Consider the following 12,834-nt stretch of genomic DNA (forward strand, 5'->3'; position numbering starts at 1 on the left):
CAGTTTGTCCAATGGTTTTATCGATTTTGTTAATTTTTTCAAAGAACCAGCTTTTGGTCTTGTTAACTCTTTCAATTGTTTTTCTGCTCTCTATTTCATTTAATTCTTTCTATTTGTTCAAGCTGTAGGGACAATTCTCTGTTTTTGACCCTTTCTTCTTTTTGTATGTGTGCATTTTTAGATATAAATTGACCTCTGAGCTGTGTCCCAACAGTTCTGAGAGGAAGTGTTTTCATTCTCATTGGATTCATTGCTTTCTTTATTCCATCCTTATTGTCTTCTATAACCCAGTCGTTCTTGGTTCTTGAGCAGGGTATTGTTTAGTTTCTAAGTGTTTGATTTCTTTTCCCCGCTTTTTCTGTTATTGATTTCTACTTTATGGCGTTATGGTCAGAGAAAATGTTTTGTAATATTTTGATGTTTTGGATTCTAGTAAGGCTTGCTCTATAACCTATTATGTGGTCTATTCTAGAGAATGTTCCATGTGCATTGGGAAAGAAAGTACACTTGGCTGCTGTTGGGTGGAGAGTTCTGTATACGTCTACGAGGTCAAGTTAGCTGATTGTGGCATTTAGATCTTCTGTGTCTTTATTGAGTTTCTGTCTGGATGTTCTGTCCTTCACTGAAAGTGGTGCGTTGAAGTCTTCTACTATAATTGTGATGCTGCCTATGTCACTTTTCAATGTTGTTAGAGTTTTTTTTATGTATCTTGCAGCTTTGTCAATGGGTGCATAAACATTTAATATGGTTATATCCTCCTGGTATATTCTCCCTTTAATAATTATATAGTGTCCTTCCTTATTCTTTATGGTGGATTTGACTTTAAAGTCTATTTTGTCAGAAATTAATATCGCCACTTCTGCTTTTTTTTTTTTTTTGATTGTTGTTTGCTTGATATATTTTTTCCCATACTTTGAGTTTTAGTTTGTTTGTGTCTCTAAGTCTAAGGTGTGTCTCTTGTAGGCAACATATAGACGGGTCATTTTTTTTTAATCCATTCTGCCACTGTCTGTCTCTTTATTGGTGCATTTAGCCCATTTACATTCAGCATAATTATGGATAGGTATGAGTTTAGTGCTGTCATTTTGATGTCTATTTTTGTGTGTTGTTGACAGTTTCTTTTTCCCACTTAATTTTTTGTGCTGAGTAGTTTATATATTGTCTTTTCCTCTTATTTGTTGTTGTTGATTTTGTTTTTGCTGAGTCTATTTTTTTCTTTTCTTTTATTTTGAAGGGTAGGATTGTTAGTCTCCTTTGTGGTTACCTTAATATTTACCCCTATTTTTTATGTTTAAAACTATCTTTCATTTCTTTATATTGTCTTGTCTTCCTCTCCATATGAAAGATCTATGACTGCATTTTTTAGACCTTCTTTATTGATTTAATCTTGTCTTCTTTTACATAATGACATCGCTGTTTCCCTGTTTTGAGCCTTTCTTTTATCTTGATTTATTTTTTTGATTTGCCTGAGTTGACATCTGATTGCTCTGCCCAGTGTTCTCGTCTTGGGTTCATATCTGATGTTATTCATTTTCTAGCCAGAGAACTCCCTTTAGTATTTCTTGTAGTTTTGGTTTGTTTTTTTCAAATTCCCTAAACTTCCATTCATCTGGAAATGTCCTAATATTGAGTTCATATTTGAGAGACAGTTTGCTGGATATATGATTCTTGGCTGGCAATTTTTTTCCTTCAATGCTTTATATAACTCATCCCATTGCCTTCTTGCCTGTACGGTTTCTGCTGAGTAGTCTGAGCTTATTCTTATTGACTCTCCTTTGTAGGTGATTTTTTGTTTATCCCTAGCTGCTCTTAAAATTCTCTTTTTATCTTTAGTTTTGGTAAGTTTGATTATAATATGCTTTGGTGACTTTCTTTTAAGATCTACCTTATGTGGAGTTTCATGAGCATCTTGGATAGATGTCTTCTCATCTTTCACAATATCAGGGAAGTTTTCTGCCAGCAAATCTTCAACAATCTTCTCTGTATTTTCTGTTATCCCTCCCTGTTCTTGTACTCCAACGACTCGTAGGTTATTTCTCTGGATAGAGTCCCACGTGATTCTTAGGGTTTCTTCATTTTTTTTTAATTCTTTTATCTGATTTTTCTTCAAATATATTGGCGCCAAGTGCTTTATCTTCAGTCTTACTGATTCTACCCTTCCACTCGCTCAATACTGCTTGTCTGACTTTCTATTGAGTTGTCTAATTCTGTAATTTTATTGTTCATCTTCTGAATTTCTGATTGCTATCTCTCTATGGATTCTTGCAGCTTATTAATTTTTTTGTTATATTCTTGAATAACCTTTTTAATTTCTTCCAGTGCTTTATGTGTGTGTTCCTTGGCTTGTTCTGCGTATTGCCTGATCTCCTTCCCGATCGCATTCCTGATGTCTTGAAGAGTTCTGTATATTAGTCTTTTGTATTCTGTATCCAGTAATTCCAGAAAGGTACCTTCATCCAGAAGTTCCCTTGATTCTTTGTTTTGAGAGCTTATTGAAGCAATCATGGTCTGTTTCTTTATGTGATTTGACATTGACTGTTGTCTCCGAGCCATCTATAAGTTATTATATTAGTTTATTTTATGTTTGCTTACTGTATCCTAGCTTCTTGCTTTGTTTTGTTTTGATATGCCCAAATAGGTTGCTTGAGTGAGCTAGCTTGATAATTTTTGCCTTTGAAGCTCTAACGTCCTGTCACCAGATGGTTAGAGCTGCTATCAGGTATATGAGCTTAGGAGTCCATTCGCTTTTCTTGTATGGATTCAGCTCAGTGTCCAGGTAGCTGATCATCAAGTGTGTGGTACAGGCTCTGTCCTACAGTTTTAGAGGGGCAGGGGTGATTGGTATAGGTGCCAGTATCTGGTTGCAGCAGGGGGTCACGCTCTGAACAAGGCAGGGGGCTGACAACTGTTTCCCAAGTGTCTGTGAGGAAAGTGCACCCCTGTTCCCTAGAGCGCACAGGTGGGTGGGTTCTGCAGACAGACCATGGGCACCCAGTGCTTTTGGTTGTAAGGACTGGGAGGTACTAGTTATCCTTGGACACCTGTCATGGGTGGTTGGGTGACCTGAGTGGAGTCACCAGTCCTTAGGCCCCTGATGTGCATAGGTCAGGACCCTGTTTAATAGGCAAAGTGGTGTCAAACATCAAACACCCACCTCTCCACCACACAGCTGAAACAGTTGCAGTCTGCCAACAAGGGCCTATTCTCCTGAAATAGGCCCACACAGGTCCATGCCGGGGGTGGGGTGGGGAGGGAAAGGTATTCAAAATCCATGGACCGTTTATGCCTGGACAGGAGCCTCTTCTGTCCTGAGCTCCCCAGATTAGTGGAGCTGGCAGATTATCTTTTCCCCCAACTGCAAATTTATTTCTTCTCCAAGGCTGGGAGAATGGCTCAGAACGCACAACAGAACCTATCTCAGGCCCAAGGAAATCGACAGCCACAGAAGCCTACTTGGGGGCAGGAGGCACAGTAAAATATACGGAAATACATGGGCTTTGTCAAGAGCGCCATTCTTCTCTGGTTCCAGAGGTGTGAGTCAGCTGCGCGGCTGGCTGTTTCTCCCTGAGGAAAGTGTGGTCGAATGCTACCAGCAGCCCACTGCAGTCTGAGGGTTCCTGGTGATTCAGGTCTGGCAACTCCTCTTCGCTTCTGAACCGTCTGTCCCTCCCCTTAATACTCAGTCCGTTTTTGAACTTTGCCTTTGATGTTCAGGGCTCTTAGTTTGTGCTAAATATAATCATTTCACTTGTTTTTGAGGTCTTTGTTGTAAGATGGTTCACTGGAAGCATCTGACTACTCCGCCATCTTGGCCCTGCCTTTCTCGCTCTTTTTCTTAAAATATTTATATCCCTGATCCACCTGAGTTTATTCTTGCGTGTGGTATAGATATGGTTCTAATTTTATGTTTTCCCAAATGGCTATCTAGTTCACCAAGCCCTTTTTATTAAAAATTCAGTCTTTGCCACAGTGATTTGAGATGCCACTTTTATCATATACTAAATTTCTGTTGTACTTCTATTGTATTATTCTGCTGATCTATTTGTTTACTCCTGTGGCCGTACCATACTGTTTTAATTATAGAAGTTTTATAGTATATTTTAATGTCTGGTAGGGCTGTGCCCCCACCCCCCAATAGTTTTTCTGTTTCAAGATTTTTCTGGCTATTCCTGTAGATATATTTTTAATTAAGTGGTTTCGTATTATAGATCTCATTCTAGTTCTTACTTTTGTTGCTAAACATTCAATCCATGTTGCCACATGTGCATCTAATTTGCTTCTCCTAACTGCTTCCTGATACTCCATGGTGAGTATCCACCACATTTTACCCTCTAATCTCCCAGGGATGGACACCCGGGTAACCACCATCCAGTGGAGTGGTAGAGTTGGCTAGTACTCGTTCATGAGGACTGATTTTGCACATTTCTCCCCAACTTTGTGCTCAGTGACGCTATATTGGTAGTTTGAAATTTGCCATGTAGGGAGATTTACACCACAGAAATTGGCAAATGCTACGAATCAGGGCTTTTTTTTCCCTCCCTGAGACAGCTGGTTTAGCACAACTTTCCATCATTGTAAATAACATTGTAGTGAACATCTTTATCAATCCTGGAGGAATGTCTTTGGGATAGAAACCTAGGAGAGGAATTACTCTGTCAGAGAATTTGCGCATAATCAATTTTCCAAAATAGACCAGTCTGCTGTGTACAGTAGTACTGACTTTCCATGATACTTAAACTTGCCAGCACCCAGACCTGACTGTCAGCAGGAATCCATAGGGGTAAGGAGATGCTGAATGCATTTATCTCCCTGTGCCAGGTCTCATGACAAAGCTAAAGTCCAAGGATCAAAATGAGGATTCCAGGTAGGAAGATGGGCTGGGAGGCAGGATTGGTTTGTCCTAGCAGTTCTCAACTTTGGTTCTCAACTTGAATCCCCTGGGTAGATTTCAAAAATACTAATATCTGGATTCCAACCCCAGAGATTCTGATTGTAATTGTTCTGGCATAGGCCTGGGTATTGGTTCTTTTCAAAGCTCCCCCAGGTGATTTGTGCAGCCAAGTTTGAGAACCACTGGCCTAGAACCAAGAAGCCCTATTGCCACAGTGGTTAAGCCCTCGGCTGCTAACTGAAAGGTGGGCAGTTTGAACCCACCAGCTGCTCCATAGGAGAAAGATGTTGCAGCTGTTTCCGTAAAAATTTGCAGCCTTGGAAACCTATGGGACAGTTCTACTCTGTCCTATAGACTCACTATGAATTGAAATTGACTCGATGGCAATGGATTTGGTTTGGTTTTTGGTGGCCTAGAGCCAGGGGCAGGGCTATGGGAGCAGAAAGCTGGGCAGTGCTGAGTGGATCTAAAGCTCATGGAGAGAAATCATAAGGGGACACACTTTGGTCAATATAAAGAATGTCTCTCTAATAGTCACAAGTATCCGTGGTGATATGTGCTCCTAAGGATGTGGTGAATTCTCCATTCCTGGAGGTATACAAGCAGAGGCTGAAGGACCACCTAGCAGGACGTGGGACCAGGCTTAGATGACCTGGAAATCTCTGGCTCTTAATGGGTGGGCCATCTCTCACTCTGTGGTGGCTTCTGTCATTGCAGGGTGGCCCTTCGACAACACCACATGCAAGATGAGTGGCTTGGTGCAGGGCATGTCCGTGTCAGCGTCTGTTTTCACCCTGGTGGCCATTGCTATGGAAAGGTGAGAAGTTTCCTGCTGGGTTATTCTGGGCTGACTAGGACTCAGCCCCTAGGAGGAACCACTGTCTCCCTTACTGGACCAGCTGGAAGCCTGGGCTGCTCTGCCAGTAGGTGGGGGCTGAGTCCTGAGCCATAAAGGGGAGGGTTGTCAAGCAGACTGCCCTCTAGGCTTGGGGAGGTGCAGAGGACACCACCACCTCCCTCCAGAAGGCCTAGAGGCAGCTCCTGAGGAGGCTTAATGGGGATTCCTGGGGCCTGTGAGGACCTTGAGGGAAGACCATGTCTCCTGAGGGGCAGCAATTCTGCCAGGAGCCTGTATGGCTGGGAAGGAAGGGTTTCTCCCTACTCCTTCACTCCATCTTGCTGGTCCTGGTAGTCCAAGCCTCGCTCCCCATTTCCGCCCCAACTCCAGCCACTTCTGATCTTTCAACCCCAGATTCTATCAGATTCTTTGATAAGCGTTGGTCTGAAAATGTGGCCAGAGGTAAGGAACAGATCTGGAGCCCAAGGAGGCTTTGCAAACAATAAAGCACTGAACTAATGCAGTATAAGTCTTCCTCCTTCCCAGCGGGATTAGTGGTGTAAGGACTCCCTCTGGGTGCTTTCTCCCAGAGTGTAGGGGAGGTGGTCGGAGGCAGGCAAGCAGGCTGGAAGTAGATTTCGTCCTCTTTGTCTTCAAACCTCCCCCACTACTGCCTAGCTGTGTGACCTTGAGTCAGTCACTCAACTACTCTGAGCCTTGTTTTCTTATCCGTAAAATCGAAGCATAGTAAAAACCCTACAGAGTGCTTGGGAAGACTCATACTCCACGTGTTAAGCTTATGCACGGTACCCGGTACAGAGTACAAACGTCAGCTGTTAGTACTTTCTTTCTTATAGCCACACCTCCTCTTTGTCCTCTTCTCCCCAGCATAGGTGCTTCTTAGCTCCTCCCTTTCTAGACTCTAGTGTTCTCAACCCGTCTCCACCTCTGCTCCCACCAAAGCTGATCTTTTGTAACCCAGTGAAGAAGGCAGCTGGGGTGATGGAACTGGGCTCCTGTCTTTCCAAGGCCACTAAGCAGCTCAGTGATTGAGGGAAGTCCCTTCTCTTCACTGACCTTTGTTTCACTGTCATTGTTGAGTAAGTTTATGTGAATGTGCAACCTCTCCCAGTGGTATCTGTAGTATCTGCCTGGACTATCTAGACCACCAACCTCCACCCACCAACTGCTATCGCACTTACAGTCAGTACTACGTGCTTTAAGAACTCTGTTCTCTGACTGTTGAGTGTGCAATGCCATGAAGCCAGTAGGTCAAAGTCATACGGCTGAGACAGCAAGGCTTGAGTCAGGCCATGGGAGAGGTAAGAGGTGCTGTCAGACAGGGGAAAGACTGGGTAGACAGAACATACACATGAGGCAGGACACAGCTTGGTGAAGTAGAAAGAGCACTCTGCGGGGAGTTAGCTCTACACCTGTGTTCTAGTGCAGGCTGTGGCGTTTTCACTCCCTTCCCCTCTCTGGGCCAACTTGCTCGCCTTTAAACAGCTTGACTAGGCAGTCCTAAGATCCCCATTTTTTTGCATCAATAGATAGAGGAAGACATTCTAGGCAGTAGGAGCCCACCGTTGTTCTCACTATGAAGCATTCATCATGTGTCAAGAAGCATGTAAGTGTAATCTCAATCCTTCAGCAACTCTATAGAGTAGGTAATGTTATTGACCCCGCTTTACCGATGAGGAAACTGAGGCTTAGAAGGATCTTAAGTAAATTGCCATTCTGGTCACTCATGCACACATTTACTTAACAAAGTCTGGGAATACTGAGATGAGAAGACACAGCACCTGCCTTCAAAGAGCTTGCACTTGAGCAATTGCCTTTGAGGTAGGGGTGAGGTTTCCTCTTTCTTCTCCTCTTTTTCCTCCTCTTCCTCCATCAGCAGATCTCAACTCTGGCACCCAAAGAACTTTGGGGGGGAAAAAAAAAAAGCAGAGCTCAAAACCTCTTTTGAGGCTAATTAGATTGGAAACTTTGGCCATGAAAACCGGGCACAGATATTTTAAAAAATGTTTTAGAGGCTTCTGATGTGCAGCATCGTGGAGCTAGACAGGTCCAGGTTCAAGGCTGCTCCTTGTGAACGTGCTAGCTGTGTGAGCTTGAGTTAGCTGCTAACACCTCTGAGTGCCCAGTTTCTTCATCAGTAAAATAAAAGAAGTCCATTGTCGTCCAGTCTGTTCCCACTCGTGGTGATCTTGTGGATCAGAGTAAAACTACACTCCCTAGGGTTATCAGTGGCTGTAATCTGGAATGAGGCTTTGGTAGTTCAGAGGTAGAATTCTCACCTTCCATGTGAGAGACCTGCGTTTGACTCCAGGCCAATGGATCTCATACGCAGGTGCCACTTATCTGTCAGTGGAGGCTTGCATGTTGCTATAATGCTGGACAGGTTTCTGCAGAGCTTCCAGACTAAGACAGACTAGGAAGAAAGGCCTAGTGATCTACTTTCAAAAGTCAGCTAATGAAAAGCTGATCGATCACAACGGTTCAGTCCCCAACCAATCATGGACATACTGCACAATCAGGCAGCATTTTTTTTTGTTTTTCACTGATGGATTTTCTTTATTGAGATATAATTTACATAACATTCACACTTTTAAAGTGTACAATTCAGTGGTTCTTAATATATTTACGAGGTTGTACAACCGTTACTGTTCTCTAATTCCAGAATCGCCTCACAGAGAAACTTGTACCCGTATTAGCAGTCACTCCCGACTCTCCCCGTCCCCCAGGCCCTGGTAACGACTATTCTACTTTCTGTCTCTATGGATTTGCCTATTCTGGTTATTTCATGTAAATGAAGTCATACAATCTATGGTCTTTTGTGTCTGTCTTCTTTCAGCCAGCATCATGTTTTTAAGGTTCATTCCTGCTGTCGCATGTCAGTACCTCCTTCCTTTTTAATGGGACCAGGCAGCATTTTGTTCTGACGTGCATGGGGCGGCCATAAGTCAGGTGCTGACTTGAGGGCAGCTAACAGCATCAACAATCTCGCAGAAGTAAATTGCAACGTCTTTCTCCCACACTGCGGCCGGGTGTGTTCGAACCGCCAACCTTTTGCTTAGTAGCCCAGCACAAACTTTTTGCACTATCCAGGGACCTATCTGTAAACTAAGGGTGTTAAATAATAACCGCTGCTGAGACATTCTAATGAGGAAACGGGACAGAGGTGTCCTAATGTGGTGGGGGTGCTAATGGAAGGATGCTGGCCAACATGACATACAGACTATGCGTCACTGTAGGCACCACACCTGGATGCACCAGTTTTTCAGGAGGGCCCATAAACAGCTGAAATGGTTTCCTTTGACACACCTAATCACACCACTCAAGGACAGAATGCTTATTCTGTGAGCTGCCAGCTCAACGGTGTACCCGCCAAAGTACGCAGGCCGGATTCCTTGTTCTCACACTGTCTGCAGCTTTCCCCTCCCCCTCTCTTCTACATCCTGTTCGTGGCCTCCGTTTCTTGACTACTCAAGCAGGAGCTGACACCCTCCCAGGTGAGAAACCACTGTGTTTGCGAACCAATTCACGTCTGAGCTGTGCTCCTTGGGCAGCCTTGGGCCCAGTGATGAATAGGTGCCATGATGAATGTAAAGTCTTCACAGCGATGACTTTACAGTGAGGTCCCCTGTCACGTGCTTCTCTTTGTTCTTCCCTGGCCACAGGTTCCGCTGCATCGTGCACCCTTTCCGCGAGAAGCTGACCGTGCAGCAGGCGCTGGTCACCATCGTGGTCATCTGGGCCCTGGCCCTGCTCATCATGTGCCCCTCGGCCGTCACGCTGACGGTCACGCGTGACGAGCACCACTTCATGGTGGACGCCCACAACCGCACCTACCCGCTCTACTCGTGCTGGGAGGCATGGCCCGCCCAGGGCATGCGCAGGGTCTACACCACCGTGCTCTTCTCCCACATCTACCTGGCGCCCCTCGCCCTCATCGTGGTCATGTATGCCTGCATCGCCCGCAAGCTCTTCAAAGCCTCGGGCCCTGCCCGGGCCGGCGAGGAGGCGACCACGGAGGGCGGGCGGGCGTCCAGGCGCAGGGCCCGGGTGGTGCACATGCTGGTCATGGTGGCGCTGTTCTTCACGCTCTCCTGGCTGCCGCTCTGGGCGCTGCTGCTCCTCGTCGACTATGGGCAGCTCAGCGAGCCGCAACTGCACCTGGTCACCGTCTACGCCTTCCCCTTGGCCCACTGGCTGGCCTTCTTCAACAGCAGCGCCAACCCCGTCATCTACGGCTACTTCAACGAGAACTTCCGCCGTGGCTTTCAGGCCGCCTTCCGCGCCCAGCTCTGCCCGCTGCAGTGGGGGAGCCACAAAGAGGCCTACTCGGAGAGGCCCAGTGGGCTCCTGCGCAGGCGGGCCCTCACCGACGTGCATCGCAGCGACTCCGGCCTGCCCTCCGAGTCGGGGCCGAGCAGTGGGGCCCGCAGGCCTGGCCGCCTCCCGCTGAGGAACGGGCGGGTGGCCCACCATGGCTTGACCCCGGAGCGTCCTGGCTGCTCCCCCATGCCCCTCACCACACCAGCCTGGGATCTCTGAGGTGGCTCAGGGAAGGCAGGCCCGGTACCGAGGGCCCTGACTGGAACCGTGGGGTCAGGGCAGATGGGCGCGATGGCGTCACCCTCTTAAAAACAAAGTTATGCGCAGCTGCTTGTGATGTCTTCTCTATTGCCTTCATCCCCACAGATGGAGGAAAATGAGGCCAAGGGGAAAGGCCTTCTGTGTGGTCAGCTTGACAATCATGGTCTCATTTAATTCTAACGAGCCTTTGAAAATAGGTTTTCTTATCCCCTTTCTACAGATGAGAAAGCTGAGGCCCACGGTGGAGGCATGACTAGCTGAGATCTCTCAGCTAGAAATCTCACCTGAGCTTAGATGACTCCAGTGACTTTCCAATGGCTTTCACCATTTCAGCTGTCTCCAAAAGGGCCCACTGAGGTAGAGCATAGTGAAGTGTGTAAATCCTAATTAGACAGCTGGGAAGTGGCACAGAGCAAAGCCGGCCTGTCCATTGATGTGTTGTGCCCATGTCCTGGGGTCCCTTATGTTCTATTCCTGAAGCCCTTTGACCTTTTCCTGGCAGAGAACATGGTGTGCCCTTCCTGCCAGTTCTAATATGTTTGTCTTGTTTGTTCCGAGAAGTGAGCAGGGCCATGCTCCTCTCCCCAAAGCGTTACAACAGGATGTCACAACCGAGTAGTTGCAGAATGAGCCCTCAGGAGCCTGTGTCGACACTGTTACTTTACTGGGCTTTCAGGGTCTGAGCCGAGAGAAGGAGAAGGGGTTCTCTCCTCCCTGGCTCACACTGATGGGGTGTACCACCATCACTCAGACCAAGGCAGAACTTACAATGGGACAGCTATAAGGCCATGTGGAGGCGTCTGTTTATTTATTCATGGACCAGGAGGAAGGGAAAGCATAATACCGGCCTTTGGAAACACATCTGCTCACTGAGGCTTCAAGGTCAAAGCCTTCCCCAAGGCTTTGCCTCCCTGCTCCTTGGGAGGAAGAAGTCAATCAACAGAAGCTGCAGTTGGGTGCCCTTTGGAAACTCCTGAAGGACAAACACTAACCCCCTTTCAGCATGGATGACTCATGCACCCTGAAAGGGGTGGGGATAGGTGATGTCAGGTTCACTCCAGCCCTCACCCGGCACACCTGTGTCACCTCCTTTCCAGGAGATGAGAGGAAATGGAAGCACCTTGGTTGGTCCTTGCACAGCACCAATAATATGGATGGTTTTCACCTTTATAGAAAACATTATGGGATTAAAGAAGAAACATTTGCAGGGGTCAGGACAGAGAATGTGACTCTGAGGCTCTGATTGTTTCCTTAATTGACACCCAGTGACTTAAGCCTGTATGGGAATATAGGGGCAGAGAAAATTCCTGAACCGTTGTACCACATGTTCTCCAAGCATGTTCCCAGGTACTGTCTCATTTGATCCATATAACTGAGGTTAAAGGAGTAGATGTTATTGTTACCGTTTCATAACAATGTCACTGAGGCTCAAAGGGGCCAAGGTCACAGACGGGCAGGGTTGGGATAAGAATCCATCTTCTGACAGAGTTCTTCCCACACTGCATCCACCCTACCTAGGAAGGCAGATTGGGCATAGCACAGGGGAAAGCTGGAGATTCCTGCAAAGGTTTTCTGCCTAATAATGAACCAGAATGCTCACAGAACCAGATCCTCCATCCACAAGTTCTTGGTTCTGGGAATGAGTCAGCTATGTTTATTCTTATTGTTGTAATTTCTGGCCTGACCTGTCCTGTGGACAGTTTCTATATCCATGTGCTGAGCAGGTAGCCAAGATCCATCACGACCCCACCAGATCCAGGTGTCTGAGGAGGAAGTGTGCCTTCCTGTCTTATCAGTGGTGTTAGCTGATGCCATGGGCCCTGTTTCTGATGCTGGTTGCTATTGGAATCAACTTGACAGCAGTGGGTTTGGTTTTAGGTTTTATCAGTGTCACGTGGGCCAGAGGGTCCTGCCTGTTTACTGTGAAGAACTCTGACTCTGGGCTCTAAAAATAGGCCACAGAAAGGACCACCCCAAACCCCAAATACTGTCTCTGTGACTGAGTGGGATCTGTCTGGAGACACTGTCTAGTCTCTCTTCTGGGGTGTGTTTCTCCGTTAGCATGGCCTCCTGAACCACAAAATCACAGCGTCTATGGCTGGGGGATACCACAGCACTTACCCAAGCCAGCAATGCCTAACCTTCCCACCAAGAACCCTTTGTTTTATTTTCCTCCAGAGATGCCATGCTTTGAAAGATTGCAGCTACTGAAAAAACCACACCAACTCACAATCCATGTATTTTTCTATTTTTATTTCTGCTTAAAAACCAAAGGCCTCTTTACCTGTCCATTCAGAGATTTGATCCCAATGCTAACAGGCATGACTTGATGCTTTAATAAGGCAGCGCAGCCTTGTGGGTTTGTGTGCAGTTTTAAGATGCTAAAAGTGGTTCCTGAAGGTAGTGCCTGTGTGAGCCCTGAGGGACAGGGATCTCAGGTTGGGAACCAGGGATCTCTCCCAAGTTAGCATTGATGGACGACACAGCAGAGGCCCTGAGGACA

The 12,834-nt window shown here is 46.4% G+C and overlaps 1 protein-coding gene across 1 annotated transcript in view; it reads left to right on the plus strand.

Moving 5' to 3' along the window:
* The window catches only part of NPFFR1 (neuropeptide FF receptor 1), a 34,370-nt gene extending 24,081 nt beyond the window's left edge, over nucleotides 1-10,289 (plus strand). The window contains exons 3-4 of the mRNA XM_049856037.1: nucleotides 5,609-5,708; nucleotides 9,413-10,289. Of these exons, the coding sequence (XP_049711994.1) occupies nucleotides 5,609-5,708; nucleotides 9,413-10,289 (977 nt within the window). The remainder of the gene's footprint in view (nucleotides 1-5,608; nucleotides 5,709-9,412) is intronic.
* The last annotated feature ends 2,545 nt before the right edge of the window (nucleotides 10,290-12,834 follow it).

Source organism: Elephas maximus, chromosome 16, assembly GCF_024166365.1.
Source record: "Elephas maximus indicus isolate mEleMax1 chromosome 16, mEleMax1 primary haplotype, whole genome shotgun sequence".
In the NCBI taxonomy this organism is placed as follows: Eukaryota; Metazoa; Chordata; class Mammalia; order Proboscidea; family Elephantidae; genus Elephas; species Elephas maximus.